The sequence below is a fragment of the Pezoporus wallicus genome, unplaced genomic scaffold (genome assembly GCF_028554395.1).
Source record: "Pezoporus wallicus isolate ANWC-B61680 ecotype Strahan unplaced genomic scaffold, APGP_CSIRO_Pwel_v1 contig_6274, whole genome shotgun sequence".
NCBI classification, from domain to species: domain Eukaryota; kingdom Metazoa; phylum Chordata; class Aves; order Psittaciformes; family Psittacidae; genus Pezoporus; species Pezoporus wallicus.
In genome coordinates, this window is record NW_026635738.1 from 495,661 (window position 1) to 522,500 (window position 26,840).

At 58.6% G+C, this 26,840-nt stretch overlaps 5 protein-coding genes across 5 annotated transcripts in view; 3 read left to right on the forward strand and 2 right to left on the reverse strand.

Moving 5' to 3' along the window:
• Positions 1–154: 154 nt before the first annotated feature.
• Positions 155–5,127, reverse strand: PLK1 (polo like kinase 1). Its single transcript, XM_057398048.1, has 10 exons — positions 4,693–5,127; positions 4,402–4,570; positions 4,153–4,297; positions 3,639–3,732; positions 3,024–3,243; positions 2,579–2,737; positions 2,404–2,481; positions 1,790–1,944; positions 1,185–1,367; positions 155–865 (listed from the first exon to the last, which is right to left on the reverse strand). The coding sequence occupies exons 1-10, from the start codon at positions 5,125–5,127 to the stop codon at positions 659–661; spliced, it is 1,845 nt and encodes a 614-aa protein (XP_057254031.1). The 3' UTR covers positions 155–658.
• Positions 5,128–6,058: 931 nt separating this feature from the next.
• DCTN5 (dynactin subunit 5) lies at positions 6,059–9,913 on the reverse strand. The gene is made up of 6 exons (XM_057398049.1): positions 9,817–9,913; positions 9,578–9,646; positions 8,885–9,003; positions 8,338–8,449; positions 8,020–8,122; positions 6,059–7,427 (listed from the first exon to the last, which is right to left on the reverse strand). The coding sequence occupies exons 1-6, from the start codon at positions 9,862–9,864 to the stop codon at positions 7,330–7,332; spliced, it is 549 nt and encodes a 182-aa protein (XP_057254032.1). The 5' UTR covers positions 9,865–9,913; the 3' UTR covers positions 6,059–7,329.
• A 20-nt stretch (positions 9,914–9,933) lies between these two features.
• PALB2 (partner and localizer of BRCA2) lies at positions 9,934–18,694 on the forward strand. The gene is made up of 12 exons (XM_057398050.1): positions 9,934–10,025; positions 10,102–10,161; positions 10,256–10,331; positions 10,639–13,310; positions 13,861–13,944; positions 14,587–14,748; positions 15,243–15,328; positions 15,596–15,757; positions 15,921–16,037; positions 16,407–16,494; positions 17,458–17,606; positions 18,345–18,694. The coding sequence occupies exons 1-12, from the start codon at positions 9,975–9,977 to the stop codon at positions 18,586–18,588; spliced, it is 3,951 nt and encodes a 1,316-aa protein (XP_057254033.1). The 5' UTR covers positions 9,934–9,974; the 3' UTR covers positions 18,589–18,694.
• Positions 18,695–18,847: 153 nt separating this feature from the next.
• NDUFAB1 (NADH:ubiquinone oxidoreductase subunit AB1) lies at positions 18,848–21,338 on the forward strand. The gene is made up of 5 exons (XM_057398000.1): positions 18,848–19,000; positions 19,077–19,196; positions 19,268–19,355; positions 20,386–20,497; positions 21,170–21,338. The coding sequence occupies exons 1-4, from the start codon at positions 18,869–18,871 to the stop codon at positions 20,475–20,477; spliced, it is 432 nt and encodes a 143-aa protein (XP_057253983.1). The 5' UTR covers positions 18,848–18,868; the 3' UTR covers positions 20,478–20,497; positions 21,170–21,338.
• A 1,205-nt stretch (positions 21,339–22,543) lies between these two features.
• LOC130593112 (collagen alpha-1(I) chain-like) overlaps positions 22,544–26,840 on the forward strand; it is an 8,724-nt gene continuing 4,427 nt past the window's right edge. The window contains exons 1-8 of the mRNA XM_057398005.1: positions 22,544–22,669; positions 23,271–23,390; positions 23,519–25,279; positions 25,362–25,474; positions 25,564–25,622; positions 25,730–25,887; positions 25,980–26,136; positions 26,208–26,399. Of these exons, the coding sequence (XP_057253988.1) occupies positions 22,630–22,669; positions 23,271–23,390; positions 23,519–25,279; positions 25,362–25,474; positions 25,564–25,622; positions 25,730–25,887; positions 25,980–26,136; positions 26,208–26,399 (2,600 nt within the window). The 5' untranslated portion in view covers positions 22,544–22,629. The remainder of the gene's footprint in view (positions 22,670–23,270; positions 23,391–23,518; positions 25,280–25,361; positions 25,475–25,563; positions 25,623–25,729; positions 25,888–25,979; positions 26,137–26,207; positions 26,400–26,840) is intronic.

Sequence of the window (26,840 nt, forward strand, 5' to 3'; positions counted from 1 at the left end):
CCCAGTTCCCTCTTGCTCCGTGTCGAGGTGGAGCCGAGTGAGGAGCAAGCGCTGAGCAGGAGCTCAGGCAGAGCACTGCTCTTACTTGGAGGGGAAGCCAGAAGCAAGGAGCTGGTGTCGCACCCAGCGAGGCACAGGGAGCCAGGCCAGGCTGGACAGTACACCGAACAGTCTTTATTCAAGTTCTGCAATATACAAAAGTTGAGGTTTCATGTAGATTAATTTGTTTTAAAAGGCTGATTGCTCAGTCTCACCCTGGGCATGTTAAATAGCTTACCTGAAGGTCTCAAAAGGGAACAAAGGCCACATAGGCGTGTACAAATAACGTACACGATAGTTCTGCTCTCCCCATGCTTTGGTCTCAAAAGGCCCAGGAGCCTCAAAGACGGTGGTTTTTGAGCTTTGGGAAGTTAAAAAACAACCCCACTAGGTATGCAGTTAAAAAATGTTTTCTATTACAAGTGGGAGCAAGAAACCTTTGGGTACCAGAGTGAACAACACTGTTCCCACAGCATCAGGCACTTCCTTGTGGCAACCAGACCATAGGTGGAGGGGAAGCCCAGCTGTGCGGAGGGAGTGTGAGCAGGGATGCTACCAGACCTCCCCATCCACAGCTGGGATGGTTTGGCACAGATGTGGAGTCCATCAAGAACAAGGTCTAAACAGAGGGTTTCGCAGCAGCTGAGCCAGACTTGGAGGTGAGGAGCTTCTCCACCATGGTGCGAGCGTAGCTGAGCCGGCTGGCCAGCTCCTTGCAGCACCCGTGCTCCTCGATGAGGCTCAGCTTGTACGTGCGGAAGTCCCGTTTCTCATCTATGTACGTGACAGCAGCCATAAGAGGGCACAAGATGACCTTGGTGTGGTCCTGCGGGGATAGAACACACGGTCACCCCGAGCTCTCTGCTCCCGAGGGCTATCGCAGCAGCAGCTGGGGCATCCCAGCATTCAGGAACTACAGCAAAGAGGAACACAACAATGTGGCCAAGCAGACTGTGCACAGCCTCCCTCCTGCTGGACACAGCCCCTCACGAGCAAGGAGTGTCTGCATGGCGTGCACATACCCACGATGGAAGCAAGGAGCTCACTGGGCAAAGCTTTGGCTCAGGCCATGCCCTCCTCCTGCCCCCCCATCACTGTGTGCAGCTGGAGCTGCAGCGCGGGACAACGCGGAGCAGCTGCCTCACCTTGAAGAAGTTGATCTGCACGGTGCCGTTGCTGAGGTGCAGGGTGATGGCTCTGCGGGTGCGGAACCACGTGCAGAGGTAGGGCAGCCGGGCCAGCTCGTCCCCCTCCCGAGGGGTGATGTTGGCGCCCGCCTTCAGCAAGTGCTCGCTCATGTAGTTCCGGAAGTATTTCAGTAGCTCTATCTGCGGGTGGGAGAGGCTGTGAGCGGGCCGAGGGGGGCACAGGGGCTGCTATCACAGACCCAGAGCCTCCGCGCAGCTCCGAGCCCGAGGTGTCCCTGCACAAGCTTGTGCAAATCCTGACACTCAAAGTTGACTCAGTCTGCGGTACTCGAGCCTTGCTTTGCTGACACTTCGGTGCATACAAGCACTTATTTCTGTGAAGCTGCCCATAAAGGAGCCTCGGACAGCAACCAGAAATGAACACTCAGAGCTGCTGGTGTCTGCCCTTGAGGCTGTGTTTTACCAGCCAGGAGGAAGCCTGCAGAACACCGGTGACCCTGAGGTACAGCTGCTTCTCCCTGGCCCCCCTGCCAAAGCCCAGCGAGACTGGCATCAGTCTCACCACCAGCCCCCCAAGCAAGGCTCCTGCCCCTGGCACTGACCTTTTTGTTGAGGGCAGAGGGGTAGGATCTCACAGTGAAGTAGGACTCGGCGCCTTTTTGCTCGATGTACTGCAAGCTGTCCCCATCACTGTACATTATCAGATGAGTGGAGTCGTTGAAGAGAACTCCAACGCTGTTGTCACACAGCTGGTAACCTGGTGCAAAAGGGAGCTGCCTGTTAGACCTTCAAACGCATGGGACCATGGGTTGTGTGGAATACAAAGGCAGGTTGTATCACCCAGGGGTTCCCTGACAGCCACCCCCTCAAGTCCCTGCCAGGTCTAAGGAGTCTACTGTTTGGTGAGGTCTTCTGGATTTGTCATCCTCCCTTATGCATCCCCTGCTGCAGAAACAACTGCAGCTGCTGCAGTGGGTGCTGTGCTCCCTCATCAGCCATTTTACCCAGATGACAGCCATCTCCCACCTTAAGGTGGCCAGGGCTAACGCTCAGTGACCACTGCTCTGGATTCACTCATGATTTGGTAACGTTTCTGGCAGCAATCTTACACACACTATTGAGTAAAGAACCAGACCTGTGCAATGCCCAAACCCAAGCTTCCCCAGCTTCTTCAGAGACTAAAAAATGGCTGAAACATTGCCCCCACGTCATTTACCTAAACCATATTTATCCGAGTAGTCCACCCATTTGCTAACCCAGAAGATGGGAATGCAGGCTGGGTCCTCAGCTTCTTCTGCAAAGAGGAAAGGAGTTTGTTAGGCGACATTTCACAGCACCCTGTGCACGCCAGTGAGCAGGCAATGCCTAAAGGAAGGCAAGCAGCTACTCACCTTGCCTCACCACCAGTCTTTCAGAGGGCTTGGCCAGGTTGACTGCAGTCAGCTGCTGTAACATGTCAGCTAAATGGGTGTCAACACCATCTCCCAGCTCCCGCAGCGCAGCGACATCTTCCTTGTCAGGCAAGCTCTCCAGTGCTGGGCCATCTCGTCCTGGGCCAGCAAAGAGAAGACGCTGGATGAGTGACCAGGTTCCTATAGGCACCAGCTGCACCTCCTACCCCAGCTATAGAGAACACAACACACAGCACACAGCTAAAGCTACTGCTGGCACTTCCTCCCTGCTTTAATGCTGGGCAGAGTGAGGAGACCTCTCTTGCTCACAGAATGCTCCAGGTTTTCTTAAGAACGGGGAGAAGGGGCGAGGGATCACCACATCCCCATGGACTGTTCTGGACATTGCTGCAGCCCAGCCCCACCTCCAGAGGCTCACACTTACCTTTGTTGATCTCAGTCAGCGGCTTTCGCCCGCCCGGTTCAAGCCCACTGGGAGCAATGGAAAACCTAGGAGCAATGGTGAGGCAGCTGGTGGGCAGGCGGCTGGGGATGTATCCCGACGTGAAGAACTCGTCATTCAGCAACTCGTCGATTGTTGGGCGCGTGGCAGGGTCGGACCTCAGCATCTTCTGGATGAGGTTAGCAGCTACAGGGTTGATGTGCTGAGAGGACACAGAGACAAGGGTCAGGGGACAACGTGCATGAGTGGATGCACAACCCAGGGAAGTTGTGCTTGGAGCAGAGCTCCTGCGCTGCTCCCAACAGCGTGTAAAGCCTGGAGTCAACTGACGTTAGCAAGAGAACTCACAGCAGTGGAATGAGCTGGGGACCTGGCCCAAGACTCTTGGACTTGAACACATCCATTAAACCCCACTCACCAACTGCCCGGCTCAGGCTTTTGCTGGACTGAGGGGCAGGGAGCTCTGAAACGTCCCCTTTCATAGCACTCCGGGAGCTCACCATTACGTGAGAGCCCGTTAAGTGCTAGAAACAGGATGGGCAGCAGAAGGCTGACCAAGAACTGCTGCAAGGTGAGACCCACCCACAAGGGCCATACCTTGGGAATAGTATATTGGTTCTTCTTGATTCGGATGTAGGTTTCTTTCAGAGAAGGCGTTTCAAATGGCGGTTTCCCCACCAGCAGAGTGTACCTGTGTGTTTGGAGACGAAAGGGGGTCAGCTCTGCAACAGACACTGCGGGGCTTGTGCGCAGTGACCTTCTCCTAAGCACACCCTGGGATTTCCCTAGCAGGGGGAACACACTCAGCATTGGACATGCAGAGGTGCAGGCTGGGCCTGGTTGCTGCCCAAAGGGAAGCTGGGACCTGGCACCCCCTGGAGAAAGGTCTGGAACAGGAAGCACAGGCTTTCGGTAAATGCCTCGAGACAGCCATGCTGTGCAGACACAGCGGCACCAGTGCCTGTGGAGCACAGGGTGTGCTGCTGGCATCAGGCACTCTGGACACAATGAGGAGCTTTTGCTCAGACCGAAAACCTGGAGGAGCCAAAGGAACAGGACCACAGGGACCAACTGCCTGCCCCACGGCTGTACAAGAGGAACCTTGACTTACGTGATGCAGCCGATGGACCAGATGTCCACCTCGAAGCTGTGCCCCTTCTGGCCCAGCACCTCTGGAGCAATGTAGTTGGGGGTCCCACACAGGGTCATCTTGCGCTCGCCATCATACTCTACTTTGGTGGCCAGGCCAAAGTCACCTGGGGAAGACAGGGTTTGACTGGAGATGCCCTGGATGGCTGGTCCCTGGGGTGGGGTCCCATGGGGGCAGCCATGGGGAGGGCATCACACCACGGACACCTACCGATCTTCACCTCCATGTCATCGCTGAGGAAGAGGTTGGCCAGCTTGAGGTCGCGGTGAATGATGCGCTGGTTGTGCAGGTACTGGCAGCCCAGGATGATGTGGCGCAGGTAGTACCGCACCTCGGGCTCGCTCAGAGCCTTCCGCCGCTTGTGCAGCTCCAGCAGCGACTGTGGGGGAACAGGGCGGTCAGCACCGGGGGGACAATCAGTACCGGGAGACAATCAGTACCGGGGACACCGACCCACATCCCCCCCCACCCACCGGGTCCTGCCGCCCTCCGGCCCCTCACCCTGCGTCGGCAGAGCTCCAGCACCACGTAGACGAAGTCATCGTCCTCGAAGAAGCCCTGGAAGCCCACAACGTGCCGGTGCGCCAGGCTGCGGTGGATGGCGATCTCCATGGACATCTTCTCCTTCTGCTGCCGCTTGAGCAGCAGCGACTTGGGCACCACCTTCCCCGCGAACACCGCCTGGCTCTCGGTCTCCGCCAGCTCATAGCACCGCGCGAAGCCGCCTCTGCCCAGGAACCTGCCGCGCACGAAGCTGCGCCGGGTCCGCGGGTCCACCAGCACCTTCGGGACCTCGCTCCTGGCCGCGGCCGCCGAGCCGCCGTTCCGAGCGGGCTCTGCCCTGGCCGCCGGCCGCGCCTGCTCTGCCCGGGCCAGGGGCCGCGCCGGCTCTGCCCGGGCCAGGGGCCGCGCCGCCTTGCCGCCCGCCACACTCATGCCGTTCCGTTCCGTTCCGTGCCGTGCCGGGAGCGCAGCGCACCGGGAGCGGCCGGGGGAAGCCGGTGGCGCAGGCGCAGAACGGGCAGGACCAATTCAAACACCGCTCACGATCGTTACCGCGGCCGCTGCCCATTGGCCCGGAGGATTTAAACTCCACGCCGCGGCGCGGGGCACCATGGGAGCGCTGCGCTTTAAAGGCCGTTAAGCGGCAGAGCGGGACACGCGGTGGGGCCGGGGCACGCGAGCGAGCTCCCCCCATGGTAACGGCCCGGGGGCACCCCGGCAGGAGGAGGGAAGGGATCGGATCGCCCCGCTCCGGGGACCCCCTCTCCCCGCAAGGCTCTGTGCTCCTCTGGGAGCTTCTAACGGGGCTCTGTGCTGCTCTGGGAGCTTCTAATGGGGCTCTGTGCTCCTCTGGGAGCTTCTAACGGGGCTCTGTGCTGCTCTGGGAGCTTCTGATGGAGCTCAAAGCTCCTCCAGCTCCAGCCCTTGCCACGGGCAGGGACCCCTTCCACTGGAGCAGCTTGCTCCAAGCCCCTGTGTCCAACCTGGCCTTGAACACTGCCAGGGATGGGGCAGCCACAGCTTCTCTGGGCACCCTGTGCCAGCGCCTCAGCACCCTCACAGGGAAGAGCTTCTGCCTGAGAGCTCATCTCAGTCTCCCCTCGGGCAGGTTAAAGCCATTCCCCTTGGCCTGTCCCTGCAGGCCCTTGTAAACATCTCATTTAGGGGTCTCCCATGGGACCATTTGTGGGTGAAAGCCGCCCGCTCAGAGGCAGCTGGTTCACGCTGTACCTCACTTTCTAACACACTGGCACTGTAACAACCAATACCAACCAGAACACAAGAGCCTGCAGCTCATGTGCCTGGGGAACAGCAGAAACCTCCACCTAGTCTGAAGTTTGATTTGCAGAGTCACAACCTTGCATTGCTTGAACAACCGAAGAGGCTTTAATTTACACACAGTAAAAATACAAACAGAGCAGTCAGTGCTTGCACATTTAACCATGGTTACTGCACGCTGGTCCAGCTGTTGGCTACTTGAGGTGTATCAGCACTTTGTTATAAAGAATGGCTGAAGGCTCAGGGCTGCTGATGTCGCAGCCACACACCTACTGCATCACTAACACAATCCCAGCCTCAGCTGCTATAACTACAACATGTGGGAGGCCAGTTTTAAACCTAGGGAAGGACAACGCAAAGCTTTAGCTAACACAGCCAGAGCAGGCACATCATTTTCAGTCAGTTGTCTGGTACTGGGTCAAGTACATGCAGTATCAGCTGCTCCCAGCAAGAATTACTCCTGCTCTGTTCAGTGTCAAGGATGGAATGTGCACTCTTTCCAGGAAGTCTGAATCTCCCCCTTAGGTTTAATCATGCAGAAGAGCATCAAAGAGCTTCCTGCAAATATACACACTGGGAAATAAATGGGGACAGTTGCAGTATTCTCTCACCCACCTCTGCTTCCTGCTTTTAATTACCCTATTTCTGCTGTGCTGAGCTCTGTGAGTGACATGGAGTGAATCCTCTTCCCAAAGCCCTTTGGCTCTTTATGGTCTGCAATGCTCAGGAAGTAGAGCATGCACTGGCCACATGAATGACAACCCTGTGTGACAGGTGAGAGCTTCAAGAGCTAAAAGCTATGAAGTGTCCTGTCAGGCAGGGCATGGAGAGACAGGTTTCAATGTCAGCCAGAAGTCCTAAAGCCAGTGCCCAGGTAATGAACAATGAATCTCAGTTCAGGGGGAGAAAAGGCAGAGGGCATCCACCTCAACTCACAGCCCTACAGAGCAGCACCTATTTTGGCAATGGAAAGCACTGGATCTGTGAGCCTTGTAAGGAACTGTCCCAACACACCCATCAGCCACACAGTCCTTCTGCTCGAGGATGCACACTGCTTCTAGCATTGTTCCCCAGCTGCAGTGAGGAGATGCTACCCCAAAGGGAGCTGTATCAGCTTTCCCAACCGGCACGATTCAGACAACATGGAATGAATGACACCCAAATGAGCACACAAAGGTTAAACCACAAGATACAGCAGCTTTCAGGAAGGGCTGCTTGGCCAGACCGTCAGCGCTGAGGAACACTCAGAGTGCTCAGAACAGTGAGGGCCGAGGCCTGGTCTCACTGAACAACCCGCCTCCCTGCACCCAGAACTCTCCCAAGTGCCTCTACTGCTCTGAGACATGAAATGGGCTACTAGACCTGCGTGAGTGGCAGGAACTTCTGGTAATAGCTCTTTGTAACATCAATCATGAGCTCCTGGGTACATTCCGGGAGTTCCCCAGAGAAGAGCCCTGCAAGAAGAACAAGAGTGTGAGCATCAGTGTTCTTGCAGGAGAAAGCAGAAAATAAGTTTGTATTCGACATTCAATCAGCCACTTGGATTGAGTTGTAGGCAAGTACAAATGGAACAGCAAAGGGCTCATCTCTGAAGTGGAGCTACTCAGTATGGTTGTTCACACTGTACCCCCAGGGCAGACAGGCTGCTCAGCTGGGTCCTTACAGCTCCCACTGGTCCCCACAAAGCACCACCAGAAAACAAATGATGGAGTGTGCAATTTGTACAGCGAGGTCTCCAGCACAGACAGGCCGATGGGCAGGACCTGAACTAAACTAACAGCAGTTTAACCTCCCTCCCTCCCTACTAACATAGGAATAAGGAGCCAGTGGTCTTCTTACAGTCTGAACCACTGAACCTCCTGCAAAATCAGAAACCACAGGAGGAGGAGAATAAGTTACGATTGTTATTTTTCAGTTCAAGTGCCCCATATCTTCATTTCCAGGCACTAAAGGCTAATGGGCAAATCCATCACAGCAATCTCCATTCAAAACAAGAACATCCACATTATCCACACTTCTGTGCAAGTAAAGCTGGAGGGAGCATACCTGGGCAGCCTGAGAACACTGTGAATGGTGGGACGACTGTTTCAGGAGGTAGGACTGTGTTGTCTAAGATTTTGCAGCAGTCTTTCAAAACGCACCTGCGGCCCTAGAACAGAGATTAGGGCGAGTTTATGCTTAAAACACTCTTTGCTTTGCTTATGACTGAGGAGGTACCTAAACTTCCACAAGTTTAGCTGCTAAAAGCATTCTGTATAAAGGAAAGCAGAAGTGTGGAGGGAAGAGGAGGTTGTGGAAGGAAGCTGTGCTTACAAAGCCTCAGTATTCCAGAGCTTAAGGAGAAGACTGGGAAATTGCACTCACAATGACACAGTTCTTGCCTATGTGGACATAGGAGCCGATCTGGGCTGCATTGACCACACAGTCCTCTTCTATGAAGACATGATCACCAATGTGGAGAGGGAAAAAAGCCACCCTGCAAGAGGAGAGGTATTTGTAGAACAGACAGACTGATCTGTGACACTGTGAGACCCCAAATCACACTGTGGAGTCTCTTGTCTCCCACTGGATTGCCAGAGGCAGAGGTGCTGCTGAAGACAGAATGATCTTTCTCATCTCTTCCCAAAGGATGTCCTGAATGAGCAACAGGCACAGGTTGTGCATACACAAACGTTATTCACTTTGCTATTTGAACATGTCCCATATATTTCCATATTATGGGCTGAAGGAATGCAAACCCTCAAGGCAGAGCTGGAACGCTGTAGAAAATGCAGGTTCAGAGGGATGTATTTGTGTGGACTACTGCCAACAGGAACACTGCCCTCCAAACACAGACCTCGGCCGAGCCAGTGCAGCCTTTTCAGCCCATGGATCTTAAGCTCAGTCTCCCCAAAGAAAAGGGACCTCTTACCCTTTGCTGAACTTCTTGAAGGGCGGCCTGATGACGCTGCGGCTTTTCACCACGCAGTGTCTCCCAACCCGGACGTTCGCCAGGTCACCGCGGATGATGCAGTCGTTCATAACTATTGTCTGCAAAAGAGAAGACACAAATGAGCTCCAGTTCCTACGCATGATACCAGTTAGTGCACAGGCTCACGCAGAGGTCCGGCCGCTCCAGAGAGTTTCCATTACCTTACAGACAACTCTTTCAGGCAAAAGAAAAGTGACACCAAAGCAAAGAAAGGAGGCTGAAGGTCTCAGTTCAATACAGACCAACCCCAGCAGCCATTTTATGTTCCCCAAACTCTAAACTGACTCCAGAAATTTACCTGCAACCTGCACACTGTGTGTCTGGGCAAACCACCTCATCGCTGGATGTCACTCCTTTAAGCTCTAAGGGTTAATCATAGAATGGTTTGGGTTGGAAAGGACCTTAACATCGTCCAGTTCAACCCCCCTGCATGGACAGGGACATCTCACACTAGAACACATCACCCAAAGCTCTGCCCAGCCTGGTCAGTGCCGAGCAGAGCCCGGTACCGCGGGATGCTCAGCTCAGCGCAGCACAGCAGCAGCGACAGGGAGCCCGCGGCCTGCCCGGCCGAGCTGCAGGCGGATGAACCCCGGTGCGGTGGGGACGCGGCAGCCCGCTCCCGGTGCCTACCTTGCCGTTGAGGACGATGTTCTGGCTGCCGCACAGCACGGACTGACGGCTCACCTTGTTGCCGGACGCCTGCGGGGAGAAGGGCCGGGTGAGTGCGGCCGCCTCCGGACCCCGGCACCCCTGGCAGGCCCCGGCGAGCCCGGCTCTGCCCCTCGGTTCCCCGCTGCTCCCGCTCCCGCTCCCGTGCCCGTGCCCGTGCCCGTGCCCGTGCCCGTGCCCGTGCCCGTGCCCGCCCGCACCGTCTCGATGTACTCGGACTTGTTGTAGAGCATCTCGCTCAGCTCCATGGCGGCTCCGCTTCCGAACGGCCGCTCCCGGCTTCCTGCGCATCGCGTCCGCCCGCCCCCGGCGCTTCCGGCGCGGTTGCCATGGGCACGCAGGGCCCGGCGCGGCGGCCATGGAGGAGCCGGCGGGCGGCGGGGCCCTCAGCGGCTCGCAGAGGGAGCAGGTACCGGAACGGGGCCGGGGCGGCGGTGTGAGCCCGGTGCGGGCCCGGTGCCAGCCCGGTGCGTTGTGTGTTGCAGCTGCGGGAGAAGCTGGCGCTGCTGCGGAGGGAGTACAGCGAGACCGTGAGCCGGCTGCGGGTGAGCGGGATGGGACTGGCCGGGCAGGGCCGGGGGCGGGCACGGTGGCAGGAGCCCGGTCGCAGCCCCGCCGGTGTTGTGTGTGTGTGTGCAGCGGGCGCGGCGAGCAGAGCGAGCCAGGAGCCACGGCCGGGACGCGGAAGGAGGCCGGCGGGCGCCGAGCCCCGCAGGTAGGAGCCGGCGGGCGGCGGGAGCTGCGGCGAGGCCCAGTGCCCCCTTCGGGGCCGGGGCCGGGGCCAGGGACAGCCCAGGACAGCCCGGATCGGGCGCTGCAGCCTGCCCTGCGGGGCGGGCCCCAGCTCCGCTGCCCCCAGACCCACATGATGGCCCCTGCCATCTTCTCCCTCTGCACCAGATCCAGACTCTAAGTTCCCAGTCCTTTGCTCCCAAAAACGTCTTCTAGCTTTACCGTGTGATGTCCTGCTGGGATGGGGCTTTGCTGGGAGTACTTTACGTGTATGACATTCTTTCCCACAGGTTCTAGAGATACGGAACCTCCTAGTGCTGACAAACATGAAACCTCACAGTTACAGACTAAACCCTGCTCCGGGCTTGGCACACAGGAGCAAACATCTGGTGCATTCAGACATGTTCCCGAGAGGGGCCTGCAGGGCAGTTCACAGGCAGAAGGCATGCAGGCTAGCCAGGAAATGCTGTGTGCTGGAATTGCCAGGCCTAGCCCTGAGGAGAACAAACACCAAAGCTCCAGAAGCCTGCTGAGGCTGAGGAGACGGGTGAAGGCTCGGGTGTCGGGGGGATCAGTGCGTGATGTGCCTCTCAGCAGCACTGGTGAAACGGTGACAAATCGAATTGCCAGCACACGGGAGCTGCAGTCTCCAGTCTTCAGGCAAAGCAGTGCCTCAGCCACTGAGGAAACGGCTCCGAGAACAGCAGGACCAGCACTTGCGCAGAGAGAAGAGAACGGTTTCACTCCTCCCAGTGCAGTGTCAGGAGTCACACAAGACTCTGTCCCTCCAGGAGCACCTGAGCTCTTCCCATGTGTACTGCAGGACAGCAGCAGTGTCTGGCAGCCCAGGTCCCCGGGTGCTGTGCCCTCATCTGACAACCCTGAGCCTGCATGGCCGTGTTCAGAGAACAGAGACTCTGCTTTAGTTGACATCAGTGCTGATGGAGGAAAGGAATCCCCCAGTGTAATGAGCCAAACGGTTGGTGAGAGTATGTGTGAAGATCAGGGGGAATTACGCAGGCTCTTGGATTTAATGTCAGAAAATGAGGCATTGTCTCCTGATGGAAATAAGACTGTAACTAACGAGAGCAAAAGCCACGAGGGGAATCAGAGTGATGCTGGTAGCTTAGATCCCTTTCCAGCAGATCTTGCTCTGGACGGTGTTGAAGAACTGCTGGAGAACCAACAGCTTGAAACTCAGTCAAGACTTTCTCCTCTGGAAAACGTGGCAGCCCCTGGAAGCGCCCTGAGCTCGTGCACGGTGGTTGAAGGGCTTCTCTTCCCAGTTGAATACTATGTCAGAACAACTCGGCGCATGTCCAGCTGCCAGAGGAAGGTGGACCTCGACGCTGTCATCCTCAGCCAGCTGGGCAGGAGCAAGAAGGGTCAGCGAAGTAAGTGCAAGCTCAGAGATGCAAATTCGGATCAGCCCTCCCAAGAAAGACCTGAAAATGATTTGGTGTCAGGGATAGTGCCATTCCCTTGCCTTGGGGCAGAAAATGATCCAGCGAATACAGGTAGTCCTCAGAGATCTCTTCCTGCCTCCAGTGGTAGCAGCACTTCCCTTGGATCCGTTTCCCAGAGCAGTATCACTAGCACAGGGCGAGATCGGAGACAATCACAGAGGAAGCAGAAGGGAAGAAGAAAGTCTGCCAGCAACCCCCCCGTGCGTCTGGTGTCGCCAGAGCTCATCGAGAGCCTGGATCTCGTAGTGGCGAGGGAAGGCAGCAGTCTGCTGTCAGATGAGTGTCAGAGCCAAAAGGGAAACTGTGATGGGGGTCTGGAAAAGCCACCTTCAGACGAGAGAAGGTTCTCTGCTGCTGCAGCTCTTGGGGCTACAGAGACAGGAGGGGCTGGTGCTGTACAGGCGAGGAGTGTGGATCCTGCTCCAGTGGGGAGCCCAGTGCTTGACAAGCGCCTTAAGACTCTGTTAGAACAGCCTCAAAGTCTACTTCAGGACAGTGATTCTCTGCACCTGGGGAATGGAGCTTCTCCCATCCACACAGGAGACCTGGAAGCCAGCTTCCCTGTGTGCCAGGCTGATGGAGAGCCAGCAGAGCCTGTGGGGAAGGAGCAGGTACCCGAAGCCTGCAGGGCTGAGCTGCTCCCAGTGATTAACTTCCCCCTGCGCCGCTCTCTGCGTTGTGCTGCGAGGCAGAGAGCAGGAGGGCACATGGCAAAAGGTCCTGAGGGTCCTGAGGGTCTTGCTTCTCTTGGCCTCCCTGCTGTGGACCTTGATACTTGTGGCTCTCTCTTCTCCTTCCGCAGCCTCCAGTGGCTGGCCCCCAGGCTGGGTATCAGGGACTTCCACTTGCCTGATGAGGAGTTTGGACTACTAAAACATGAGAAGCTAAAATCTTCCCCTGTGAATGACTTGGAAGTTTTCGTTCCGAGTGTGTTTGGAGACGGAGTGGCTGCAGAGGACACAAAGGATGCACAAATGACTCCAGAAGAAAGATGTCTCAGAAGTGATCTGATTTCGCCTTTCAAAACTGGGCTGCCCAAGTCACCTCACACAGAAAGCCCAGCTTCCAAGAAGGAGCTTTCCACCCACGAATTGCTCCTTACTCCTGTGGGGACTGTCTTGGCTGCTGCTCCCACTCAGCCGGGGTCCCAGATTTCCTCATGTGTGTTCCCTGTCGTGGGTGCAACCCCGGCTGCATCACCCTCAGTGCACAGTGAGGTGTCCCCCGACACACCTCCCGTCCCTCCCAGCCTGCATCCCTCCTACGGAGCATCTGCACGGGGTGTGCAGGATGGGGGATGCAAAGACTCTGCCATTCCACTGCACTCGGACCATTATGGTGCAGGATCTGCTGAGCAAGAGGAAGAACAAGGTACAGCGTTTCCTGTAGAAGCGGAAAGAGGTCCCAGTAATAAATGTGAGGAGGCTGAGGCCTTGGAGAAGCACCAGCACTCAGAGGGCAAACAGCAGGGATCCGGCAGAGCTTCTCCTGAGCAGGTAACAAGCTGGGCCTTTGCCCATGGTGCTAATCCAGTGGGTTTGTGGGCAAATCCCCTTTCCAGGAATCTGACCTGGCTTCAGGGGAAAGACCTGTTTGCTGCTAGCCCTGCATGCTGTCTTTCAGCTGACTTACTGCATGTTTGGGTCTCATCTGTTGCCTAAGGTCTTTTGGCCTCAAGAGCAAATTCTTTAACGTCCTGCTTGATTTGAACAAAGTTTCTGGTACCCACAAAGTGGTGTCTACCTCAAGGAACATTTTCAGCTAGTGTTTGGTAAAGGAGATGAAATGGCTTGTATGTGGGATGGGTACTGAGAGAATGACTTGTCTCTGGAGGCTGAGATGCAAAGTGATGGTAGATAATTTTCAGGTGAAGCCTGGAAGTAACGTCTTGGATTTCTGAGTTTTCAAAGACATGCAAGTACAAAAAGAGGTGCTTCTCCCTTGGCTCTCCAGCAGCAGAGTGAATTCACACTTCTGCCTCACTCTTGCAGGTGCTGAATCTAATTTCACAGTTGAATTATCTTCATTCTTTACTTGTCTGTGCAGGACAAAGCTGTAGCAGAACAGTTGATTCCAGTACTGCCGGATGGCCTGAGAGAAGAGAGCTTGCAGCTTCTATCCAAGCTGAAGGTGGGATAACATCAGATAATTGTTACTGAGTCAGTGGCAGCTCTGTAATAGTGAGCTTAACAAAACTGAAATAAAACCTGCAGAATGGGTAGGTGCACAAAGTAGATTGCTGTCTAATTTGATCAGCTGTGTCTCATGGTAAAGCCTGCTGAGGGGTTAGATTGCTCTTCAGCTCCTTCCGACTGATGATTTCAGTGTTTGTGTCTGAATAATGAATTCTAAACACATGCAAGTGTCTTAAGGAACAACTGCTGCATTTTACTTTGGCCCAAGGTAAGATGATCTCAGCCTTTGTACCCCTGTTGCCTGCCCTGTGGCTCCAATAGCCTCCTGTCGCCTTTTGGGCACTAACTAACCCTGTAAGCCCTGTCCGAGCTCGGGCCTCTGCTGGCTCCCTGTCTTTTCAAATGACAAGTGACTTTTGTGAAGTGAGGCGATGTATTTGCTCTGAGGATGAAACCCACCAAGCGCATTCTCCTGGGTGCCTCACTGGCACTTTGTTCAAAATTAAACATCGTAAGCGTAAAGTTTCAGCCTCAAACTCTCCCCACACTGCACGTGAAGCATTGTCCTCAGGCTGTCCCTCCAGGTGACATAACCACGTCTGGCAGAAGAAAACCAGCCCTGTTTTCTTTTGGGCAGGATTGTCCGAGTTCCTGCGCCGTGGATGTGAGCACCATGTGGTGGGAAGCAGCTGGCTGCAGAGAGCTCTGTGTGGTGACAGCCTGTGAGAGCTCTGTCTCCCTCTGGAAACCCCTGGGGCCTGACCACTGGGAAAAGGTCTACACCTGGCAGCTCGGAGAGGTACCAACACAGTCCTTATTGCTAGAGTTCAGGGCAACTTTCTTGTCCCACGTGTTAGTTCCCTTTGTTAGTTCCCAGGAAACAAGGAGCTTGTACTGTTGGGTGCAGGGGAAGTTCTTTAGGTGGCATAAATTTGTTCATTCCACTTAGCAGCAGAGGAGAATGATTTGCAGTGCTGATGGAGGAGGCCAGTAGCTTGTATGGTCCCGTGTTATCTGCTGGAGTTTGGCTCTTGTACTGAATGGTGGCTGCACTTCAGCCACTGGCTCATGCGCTTTCCCCTTACACTCCCTGGAGATGCTTTTTGTCACTTACATCAACAGAGGTTGTTTAATCAGGCAAACAGCCCAGAGTTCAGCTATTAATCTAAGTGTGCTTCCTCAGAAGGGAAAATCAGCTCTGCTCTGTGTCATTTTAATGAATCACTCTAGAAAATGGCATTGAAGTCAAAGGGACATTGTGGGTGACACTGAATCCTTGCTTTGCTGTCCTAGATTCCTGTAATACAGATCGTTCCTCTGCCAGACTCCTGCAATCTCTTGTGTGTAGCACTGGGAGACCTGGAGATTGGAGAAATAAGGTTTTGTATTTATTTCTTACCGCCCTTTGCCCCCTGAATAGCCACAGCTTAACTCTCCTCTGGTGTGGCAGCAGAAATGATCCCTTACTAATGTGTCACTTTCTCAGTTGCTTCAACACTTGGAAAATGGAAGAGGTTTCTATAAACCAGCTATAAAGAGCTGCTTATCCATCCCTAGAGGTGTTTAAACGTGCTCATTTTTATATGCTGTGGCATGTTTGAGTTCTGCTTCTCCTTCTCATGAGGTGTGACTTTCTCTTAATTTAGGCTCCTGCTTTATTCGTCTGAGACTGACTCATTCAAGCAATCACTAGTGAGAACTGGAACCATAAAAGCTGTTCTTGGGCTGAAGGACAGGAGGCTGGTCAGCAACAGTAGGGCTCTGCAAGAGCAGCACGTGGAAATAGTGTCTTTTTCAGAGACAGGAAGGTGAGTGCTGGGTTTGGGGTGCTCTGTGCGGCTGGTGGAGGAGGAGTGAGGATACGTCTTGGGTGTAGAAGATTGTTGGGTTCCTCTTCTTTCTGGAGATGTGCTGAGCACAGAACACATGCTATTTTGACTGCCCCTTCTCACTTGTTAATCTGCTGTTCAGGAGCAGAGATGGACAGACTCTGATGCCTCCTGAAGAGACTGTTTCAGCTTTTGCTGAAGTGGAAGGAATGAGGGACGCCCTGGTTGGCACCACTGCAGTGAACAGCATTGTCATTTGGTCAGTGATTCCTTTGCTGTTAACTGGTTTAGCTCACTGGTGTGTGTGGTGACAGTTGGCTGTAGGATAGTGTAGGGGTGTTGGTTGGTTGCTGCTTTGCCTGTGAAATAGCAGTTGTCAGCAGGCCTGTGGTCTGGCACTTGAACTTGTGTGCAGTGCAGTAGGTGGTGAATGAACAGTGCAGCTGTAACTCCACTTGCTTTTGCACCGTATTCATTACGTTTCTTCCTGTGGTCTCATGTCTTAGTTTGGTTTATGTGGAACCAAAGCTCTGTCCATCTTATATAGTGGTGTTTTCCTAACTGTGATTAGGAAATAACATGTAGAGGATGGAAATGCACTCAGAATTTGTCTGTTCCCCGACTGCAGGAATCTGAAAACAGGCCAGCTCCTGAAGAAGATGCACACTGGTTATTCCTACCCAGCTTCCATCTGCCATCGAGCCTATTCCGACTCTGTACGTACATGAAATATGGCAATGCTGCACTGACCAACTGGGGGATTGGAGTTTCTAAAGTGGATTGAAATACCAGCCCTATTTAGATATTCTGAAGGTATTTGCAAGGCAGATGGGTTAACCAGGAGAAGTAAGCCCCATTGGCTGCCTTGAATTCCTGGCTTTCTTCTGTGTACTGGTAAAATGAGAGTGTTGCATCAAAAGACATTCCAAAGTAGCAGCACCTTGCAGGGGGAAAGCAGAAGAGCTGTTGTCCAGCCCTGGTGCTTGGCACATCTCTTCCATTCCACACTTGGGTAACTGCTGTTCTCAGAAAATCAGTGTGATTATTATCTATATGCACCCCGAGGGCATTAACTGTTTAACCCCAAGCTTCATACTGATGATTCTTTCCCACTTGCTTCCCCCTGTGCTGTGCTTCTTGATGGATTTTTGTGGTTGATCAAGGATTTGTTTTCAGTGGGCATTTAACCTTTTGAACAAGAATTGTCCAATAATGGTGGTTTGAGCCATACTCTTTGGAGACTTCCTCGGAATACCTGTCCCAGGGTGTTCCGTGCTGGCCTGTGGCTGTTCTGAGAGCTGCAGGTTTCAGCTGTGCTGCTTTGCGTGGAATTCTTGTTAAACTGTAAGCTTTTAGGGATTAAAATGAGGCCCAGAAATTACATCCTACAGCAAGCTTAGCTTTTTCAGACAGGAAGATCAGCGCATAAATCCTCCAGGTCACTGAGCTGTCATTCTCCTGCATTGCATCAGCCCTTATCAGTCAGCAGCTGCTTTGGGTTTTATCTGACTTGATAAGGAAAGTAAAGCATTCCTGTTTTATTCAGTACAAATAATGCATCAATGTCCAGGGGGCTTTGATTATAGAGAGAATGCAGCAATTAATTGTTGGAAAATTCTCCGAGTTTTTTTCCCCTCCTGCTGTTGTTTTTAATGATGTATTTTCCCTCTGTGCATCAGGGCCTCCTGTTTGTGGTTTTGAGCCATCCACACACCAAAGAGAGCGAGTCCTGTGGAAACCCAGCGTTCCGTGTGGTGGTGTTCAACCCCAGCACAGCCAGGAGCAGGGGGGTGATGGCCTCCTCCCTCCCGCCCGGGCACACTGGAAGGCAGGTACCAGGGCTCTGCTCCCGGAGCCCTTTGTGGTGGTTTGGGGGGGATCTCTCCATGGGCTGGGCAGTGCTGCTGGCAGGGATCCATTTGCCATCTTGCCGGTGATAAGGGGCTGCATCCGTTGTGCCCTTGGATGTGCTCCAGGGGCTGGAGCAGGGTGAGGGTGTTGGCTGTTTCCTGCCTGCTTCCTGCGCCAGCCTCTGTGCTGACCCCGGGCTCACAGCGAGGGGCTGTGCTCCTGGGGCTCTGCAGTGAGGCTTCTGTGTGCTTGTGCTTTCATCTTCCCTGCACCAGTCACTTTGGGAATGCTGGAACTGGGCTCACAGGGGAACCCCCTGAGAAAATGCCTTCAAAGGAGATGTTCCAAACCTTTGAGCTGTCACAGAGCTGTGCTGTTACAGAGGCTTTGCCACCTTCATTTATGCTAAGCAGCTGCGTGCATCCGAGTGACCTTTTCCTCCTCTTCCCTTCCTTTTGGAAAGAGGCTGTTTAAACCATTATGAGATGCTGTGGTGATGTGCTCAGACACCAGCGGGTCCAAATCTTGAGTGGTTTTTGAGCGTGTTCTGGGGCTGGAGGAGGGTTGCATTGACATCCTTTGTTCTCAGATGTGACCCATCCCGCAGCCTGGCTTTCCTGTGTCCCTATTCATTTGTAGCTGGGACGCTGCCTGGTTTCAGAAGTGATGTGCTGGTGCTTTTGCAGACGCGTGACCCTTGTGTCTGTGTCCCCAGGTACCTGGAGGGTGACGTGAGGGGTGCCTTGGCCGCAGCCGTGCTGACGTCGGGTGCCGTGGCTGTGTGGGACCTGCTCCTGGGCCGGTGCACGGCCCTGCTGCCCCCGGGACCGGCGGGGAGCTGGGCGCTGGCCCGCTGGGCCATCACTGATGCCTGCACCGGTGCCTCCCTGCTGGCCGGGCAGCAGGACGGCACCGTCTGCCTCTACCGGTACCGGCAGCCTCAGCCTGGGGCGGCCTGACGCAGCACTGCGGGGAGCCTCCGGTTCAGCTCCACCGGTACCGGGGGTCGCGTGTGGCTGCGCGTGCGCCCGGGTGTGTGCGGTGCCATTAAACCACTTGGCTTTAGACCGGACTCGTGTCTGCTGCTGCGCCGCGCCGCGCCGAGCTGTACCGGCTGGTCCTCCGGGCCGCCAGGGGGCGCGGCCGCCGCCGCGGGGAGCACCCGTGTGGGCCCGCCCCGCCGCGGCGCGGCTCTCCGTGTGCCGGGAGCGGCGCGGTGCACGCTGGGAACAGGTCACCATGGCGGCCCGTGTCCTCTCGGCCTGCGCCCGCCGCCTGCTGCCCCGGGCGGGCCCCGCCGCGCTCCGCTCGCTCTCCCGCTGCCTCCCGCGGGCCCCAACGGCCCCGCCCGCGCTGCTGCCGCTGCCGCAGGTAAGGCCCGGGCCGGGCCGGGGCGGGCGGGGGGCGGCCGGCGCTGCCCCCGCTGCCCGGTGCCGGTGTCTTGCAGGTGCCGCGGGCGCTGCCGCCCTGCCGCCGGTACTCCGAGCTGCCCCCCCTCACCCTGGACGACATCAAGGAGCGCGTCCTCTACGTCCTCAAGCTGTACGACAAGATCGACCCCGAGAAGGCGAGTGGGGGCCCGGGGGCGGAGCGCGGGCACGGCCGCAGGCAGCTGACCCAGGGTTGTTCTTCCCGTAGCTCACAGTAGAGTCCCACTTCATGAAGGACCTGGGCTTGGACAGCTTGGACCAAGTGGAGATCATCATGGCCATGGAGGACGAGTTCGGTAAGTGCGAGCTGGGCACACGGTGCTTATGGCTGATCCCTTGGTGCAGCTGCAGCACACGGGCACTGCCGCTCCTCTGTGGGCAGCAGCGGTGGCTTTTCCATGCTGTAACTCAGAGGAAATGGAGTGGTTCTGGGTCAGAACGGGAGCTGGTCACTGCTGGCACCAGCAGCACTCAGGGGAGGTGTCTCCCCATCTGTCCATCTGCTGCTGCTTGGCAGCTCCGGCTGCTGTTCTCCCCACAGCCCCTGGGCACCTTCCCCGCATTGCTGGGGATGGGGAGGGGACAGCACAGGGGCTGATCCCAGAGCTGGTCTTGGCTCCCCCTGGGAAATCACAGTTGACCCCAGGTTTTCCTCACCAGGTTGGATATTTACCCTCAGTACTTGATGTTACTGGGGAAAAAAGGTGATTTTGCCTTATCAGTGTATATTCCAAGTTGCTTTTCACTTCATTTTGGACTTCTTTGTGCTTTCATGTAAAGCTCAGACATTCTGCCTAATTTGTCACAGACATCCTGGGGTTTGGTTGTTCTCTAAGCCTGGGCAGACGTTGTTTTGCTTCCAGAGCAGTTGCTGTTGCTCTGTGTTAAATTCCCTTGTGTGCCATTGGATGCTGTGGCAGTGAGGGCTGGGAAGAGAAGGTGCTTTTCATGGGATGTGGTTCTGAGTGGTTCTGAGCCCTTGTGCTCCCTCTCCCCAGCTGTGGCCCTGCATGAGCCGGTGGCTGTTGGGGCACTCGGCAGCAGACTCTGACCAAGGAGCTTCATGCCTGGATGTGCCCGGTGTTACCGGGAGCATCCCCTCTGGTGAAGGTGGTGGTGGCTCCAGCAAGGTGTGAGGGGCACTCACTGCCTCCTCAGCCTCTCCCTGCCCCAGCAATGGTGCTGAGCAGGGCAAAGCTCAGCGGGAATCCCAGCCCTGTGCTGGCTCTGGCCCTGCTGTGTGTCCCTGGCCGTGCTGTCCCAGCTTCCTTTAGCCTTGCTCCCGCTTCCGCTGATCCCAGTTAAGTATGTGCACTTTCATTCCAGGATTTGAAATCCCCGATGGAGACGCCGAGAAGTTAATGTGTCCACAGGAGATTGTAGATTACATTGCAGATAAGAAGGATGTTTATGAATAAAACCAGTTCTCCAGAGCTGAGTAAGTGGAATCGTGCTCCTGTGAGTGTCTCGGGTAGCAGCAGTGGGCACAGGGCAGTGTGTGACGCCTGTGAGGGGAGGCTGGGTGAGGGGACAGTGCTGTGGGGCCATGGGACAGGCAGGGGTTGGGAGGGAGCTGGCAGGGGAAAGCAGAGGTGGTTTCCCTGTGGTGTCTGCTGCTGGAGAGAGGATGTGGAGGGTTGTGGGGCACCTGAAGCACTCGATTATCCACAGCTCTTTCTGTCGATGGGGTTTGACTCTGGTTGTGGAAGTCCCTGGTTTTAATGGGGCAGGGTTGGAGCTGTGACAGCTCCCGGCATTTCCTGCTGGGAAGGAAACGGGCAGGAAGGGGTGAGTGGAGCCCCTGCCCTGAGGTGCTGCCGGGGAAGTGAGGGGAAATGAGCTGCTGGCCCTGGGCCAGCGTGGCAGCAGATGGGGCCACCTTCCTGCTGGTCCTGCGGCTCCCTCCGGGTCAGCTCCGCTCTGCAAGGATCTGTGCCCCTTCCCTTGGAGCCAAGGCAAGATCCTGGCCATTCGAACGCCCTGTGGGCTCACAGTTTGCTTTTGGTGTCCAGCTTGGGTGGTCTCTGCCTGACCCGCTGCTTTTGTGCCTGAAACCAGTGGGTCTTCCTTGATGGAATACTAAATACGTGGATTTTTCTTCCTTCCCCAGGAGCTGTCTCATGGCCAGAACCGGGCTGGGGGCAGCACAGGAACGTGCACACACAGGCCATGCTGCTGCTGCTTTCATCGGAACCTTATACTTGGACGTTGTATTTAAATCTGTCTCAATCTGTTATCCTGTAAAAACGAGGAAAAAAAGGAATAAATACACAAGACCAGGGGTGTGCTGCTGGCGTTGCCATCCCACCCTGCCACTGTGTTCACTGGGTAGTGGTGGGTGAGGGACATCCATGTGTGTGTGTTAGGGGGTGAAGGCACCATCACCTGAGCACTGGGGGAGCACTTGAAGCTCAGGCAGGCTCTGATTCTGTCTCCCAAGGAGCTTGTGCTGTTCGTGTGTGTGTGAAAGGGGCCTGTGCCGTGGTGCAGAGCTCTGGGCCTCCCTGCTAACGTTGTCGGCTCTTCCCACTAACTCACCTTCTGCCTGCGCAGTTCATTTCATCCCGGTAAAAACAAGTAGTGTTTGATGGGAGATAAAGGGGAGAGGGGTTTCCTGCTGCTCAACAACACAATCCCACCCGTGTCCCCGTGAGCCCGGCACGGGCTGCTCGCTTTAAACCTCTCCCGAGGCAGGAAGAAGTTATTTCTGGACCGTGCACAATTCTCTCTCTGTGCCAAGAAACACTGATGTGTCAGAGGCGCTGCAGCCAAGTGAGCGCTGCTGGTGCCGAGTCCCTTGGCCATGGAGGGGGCGCAGGGCGGGACGTGGCCCCGTGTCCACTGCACGTGGGGCCTGAGCGTGCCCCGGGTGTTCCCTGCTTCCTCACCCGGCCGAGGGACCTCAGGCACAGGGTTTCGCTTTCACTGTGCGCGAGGCCGGTGCTGGTGGAGGCTGCTCCGTTGCTCCTTCACCCAAATGCATCCTGGCGCCTCTCCTGAGCAGGCTGCAGCCGGAGTCTGGGGGAGTTTTGGACACCTCATCCATGGTGGTTTTCCCCAGTCCTGCTTGGAGATGGGAGTGATGGTGGCTGCGGAGCCATCCCTTTGTGCCCAGGTGAGCCAGTGCTGGTTCTGTTGGTGGTGGTGCCCTGGGTGATTCATGGAATCCCAGCCTGGTTTGGGTTGAAGGCACCTTAAAGCTCCTCCAGCTCCAACCCCTGCCACGGGCAGGGACCCCTTCCACTGGAGCAGCTTGCTCCAAGCCCCTGTGTCCAACCTGGCCTTGAACACTGCCAGGGATGGGGCAGCCACAGCTTCTCTGGGCACCCTGTGCCAGCGCCTCAGCCCCTCACAGGGAAGGGCTGTGAAGCCCTCGGCGCCCGCAGGAGCCTTTGCCCCGGGGCAGCTCCCGCGGTAACAGCCCCCCCGCGGCCGGTCCCGGCGGGACCCGCGCACGGAGCCGGGCGGGGGCGGTGGGGCGGGCCCGGGCCGGGGGCTGCGGCTGCCGGCGCCTCCGCCCCTCCGCAGCGGGGACGGGCGGGGGCTTCCTGCGGCCGCTTCGGCAGCGCCATGGAGCGGCTCCGGCTCCCGCCGCTCTTGGCCGCCGCAGGTGAGCGCCGGGTTCCTCGGGGTGGGGGGGGGGATGCCCGGCTCGGGGTGGGGGCGGCCGCGGTTGGGGGGTGCGAGGTGGGGCCGGTACCGGCAGCGGCTCGGGGGGGTCTGAGCTCCGCGGCTGCACCGGGGCGGCACCGGGGGCGCTGATCCGGGGGTGCCGGCGGGCAGCGGGTGACAGCCGGGGTGCGGGGGCAGCGGGAGCCCCGGCGAGGCGGTGCCGGAGGCTCAGGGTGACCCCAGCCCCACCGCTCCCGTCGGTGCCGGGACCCAGCGCCCTGCCCGGGCAGCGCCTGCCCTGGCCCCGGCCCCGGCCCTCGCCGGCACGTGCGGGCTCGGCTCTGGTGTGGGTCAGGGCAGAGCGGGCGCTCCAGGCGCAGGGCAGCGGGGCCGGTGCGGCAGGACCCGGTTTGGGTCCTTGAGATGAGGGCGGGGGCTTCCAGCTGGGCTTGGGCTGTTCTGGAGCATTCCCTTCACCTGTGCCCGTGGGTACGGAGGGAGGCTCGGACCCCCCTGCCCACACCTGCAGCTCCTGGGTCCCGGTGCTGATGCCCGATGCCCGGCACCGCTGCTCACCACTCCTTCCCCTCTGTCCTCAGTGATCGTGGGATGCTGTGCACGGCTCTGCTCCTGTCTGACCACCGAGATGGGCCCCACACCCGTCACTGCCGTCTCCTGCTCCCACCCGGGCACCGCGACGGGGGCGGGCTGCCCCACAGGTACCGTGAACCCTTGGTCTGTAGCGCCATGAGCTGCCCATGTGTGTTGATGCCGAGCTGGCGGCTGTGGGGCGCTGCCCATGGCTCAGCCCTGCTCAGTGTCCCCCCACTTTCGCCTCTGCCCATAGATCCGGAGCGAGGAGCTGAGGTGGGGCAGGCACCGACACCGGAGGCCGTGGGGCGGCTGCGGACAGGGGCTGAGCTGCTGCCGTTCTCTGGGACCCCCACCGGGGCCGCCGAGACCCCCGGCCCCCGGCGGAGCCCCGCAGGCCCCTGGGCAGGCAGGGACGGAGCAGCCGCCCCCCGGCTCCCCGCGGGCAGCGAGAGCCCAGGGGGGAGCAGCGCAGGGGCCCCGGGAGCTGAGGAACCCAACTCGGCTCCTGCCACCGGGCACCCCCCCGGGACTCACCCTGTAGGAAACGCCGTGTCTGAAGGTGCCACGGCCGCACCGGGGGCACGCTCGCGTTCACCATCCCCTACAACGGTGCCCAGCTCTGCCGAGGGGCAGGGGGGGTCCCCCGGCGCCCTGCCGGGATGGAGCCCCACGGGCACAGCTCTCGTGCAGAGCCAGGGGGGCTCACACAGGCCCTCACCCCCTGAGCTGGCGATGGGGGAGGACGCGGGTGCCACCGTCCCGCTGGGTGACCCCGGGCCAGGGCCCCGGCCGAGCATCGCGGTGGCCACCGACAGCCCAGAGCCGGGGACAGGCGGGACATCGCCCTTCGCGGGGGGGGCGCAGAGGCTGCTGACCCCCACCGGGACACCGGGAGGGGCACCGGGGCTGGCCGGGGGCCGGGGCTCTGCCTCCCACCCGCCGCCAGTGATGGATGTCTCATGGCAGGGGCCCGGCGCTGCCCCGCGCCCCTCTCTGCCGCCGCTGGGCGCTGATGACCCCGTGTCCAGGGCAGCCGCGGGGACGGGCCCGGCCTCGCTGCCCGCTGCAGGCACCGGACCGGGTCTGCCCGGCCCCGCCAGCACAGGGGTGACATCGCCCGGCCCGGGGGCACCCCTGGACCCGACTGCAGCGCTCTCAGGGGCACCCGACACGGAGGGTCCCGCTGGGCACGGCCGCGTCCCCCTGCACCAGACCCGGCCCCCGGGGCTGCCCCTCACTCCCATGGCCCCGGGCAGAGCGGTGCAGAGCCGGGGGCTGTTCCCCAGCCCGGGTCACCCCCGAGCACCTCCAGCCCCGTCGGCTGCCCCAGCCGGCAGCTCCGCTGTGCCCACAACCCCGCTGCCCTCCCCAGGGACCCGCTGGGGTGTCTTGGGGCTCAGCCCCACAGCGGGCACCCCCCCAGCCCCAGGGCTCTGGCTGCCCCACGCCAGCTTTGGTGGGGATGCTACAGAGACGCCTCAGGTCCTGGGGGCGGACCCGGTGGAGGGGAGTGATGCCGGGCCCTGGGCAGTGACTGCCCCACTGAGCTGGGAGCCGGGCAGCCTGGACCCCCCCTCAGCCTCTGGGACCACGCAGACGCTGGCTCCATCCCAGCCTGAGACTTCCCTGGGATCAACCACTGCTATCAGCATCACCGCCACCACTGTCACCGTCACCATCACAACCACCACCACTGCCAGCCCAGCACTGCTCAGGGATGTGGGGACCATCGCGCCAGAGCCCAGTGCTGCTGTGCTGCAGAGGGATGCGGTGGGGGTGACTCATCTGCCCACCGTGACGCCAGGGCCCCTGCAGCAGCCCAGCGACTCCCCGGGAACCCTGGGCCACAGTGGGGGCCCCGGGTCCCCCACGGCTGCAGGGGACCCAGACCTGGTCCAGCCATCGAGTGACCCCAGAGGACATCCGGATGCTGACACCCCCCGAGCGCCGCCGGCTGTGACGGGCAGAGCTCCCCAGGTGTTCATTGTGGAGGATCAACGGCCGCTGCTGAGAGGTGGGTGTGGGGCTGGACCCCCCACAGGGGCACAGGAAGAGGAGTGGGTCTGTGTCAACCTGTCCCCATCTCTCCCCCGCAGCCTCCGTCCTGCGCGTCCCCTGTGAGCTGGTGCTGGATATGGGGTTCAGCCCCACGCTGCAGGACCCCGCGTCCCGTGAGCACCAGGCGCTGCTGCACAGCTTCAACCGGACGGTGAGAGCAGAACGGGGCCGTGGGGCTGTGCCGGGGCCGCCCCACACGGCGCTCAATGCTCCTGCCCCACGCTCAATGCTCCCGCACAGGTCACGCCACTCTTCGCGCCCCTGCCCGGCTTCCTGCGGCTGGAGGTGACGCGGGTCAGGTGCGTGCTGGTGCCGCCCCTGCCATGGGGGCACATGGCACACGGTGCCGTGGCACTGGTGGGATGCGCTGGTGATGACCCCGTGTGTCGCGCTGGGCTCCCCGCAGGGAGGGCACCGTGGTGCTGGAGTACGAGGCACTGTTCACGGCGGAGCACGTGCGGGTGCCGGGGCTGGGCGCGATGCTCAGCACCACGCTGGGCTCCGGCAGCGCTCGGCCGGGGCTGGCGATGGGCACCGCATCCATCCTGCGCCACACGGCTCTGGGTGAGTGCAGGGGCTGCGGGGTGGGCTCGGGCCTGGCCTGGCTCTGTGTTGCCATGGTCGGACCCTGGCACGGTCAAACCCTGCTCCTGCAGAGCTGGATCCCTGCGCTGCACTGTTCATGTGCCAGCCTGGCTTTGCCTGCGTGCCCGGTGCGGATGGGAACGCCACGTGCACGTCCCTCTGCCACCGCGACTACTGCAAGAACCATGGCATCTGCGCTCACCCGCGGGACCGTGGCCCCCTCTGCCAGTGAGTGCCCCCCGAGACCATGCTGGGGGTGCTGGTGCTGCCCCCCCAGCCCTGATCCCCTCTTGGTGCAGGTGCCCCGTGGGCAGTGACTTCTGGTTCATGGGGCTGCGCTGTGATCACCGGGTGACGCAGCAGAGCCTGCTGGGCATGGCCGCGGGCGTCCTGCTCAGCATCCTCCTCCTGGGCGCCGTCATCGCCGCCGTCGCCGTGCGCAGGTTCAAAGTGCTGCTGATGGAGGCCAGGGCTGACCAGACCCGCAGCAGGTGGGATGAGAGGGATGGGGTCTGGGGTGGCCCTGGAGGGAGCTGCTGCTGTGGAGCTGCTGCTCCAATCCCTCCCTGGGGTGCTGGGGGCAATGGGCAGCAGCTCCAGCCTCATGCGGGGTCAGGGAGAGCCACAGCTGAGCGGGACGCAGGGATGCAGGGTGGGCTCTGGCTGAGCTCTGCCCAGACAAACTCCCCTGTGGCTGATAGCAGTGGGTGGGAGGTGCAGGGTCAGCAGCGGCTGGTCCCTGTGCCCTGTGGAGCCCCGCGCTGGGTGTGGGTGTCTGTGTGTGGCTGTGCCAGCGGTGCGGGTGCCAAGGATGCTCCCCACAGCCCCATGAAGCGCGGAGGCAGGAATGGGGAGCCAGGGCCGCAGGGCTGGGTGGGTGGTGGCTGCAGTGCTGCAGGCTGTGCCCTGCACATACCCCGTGATGGAGATGC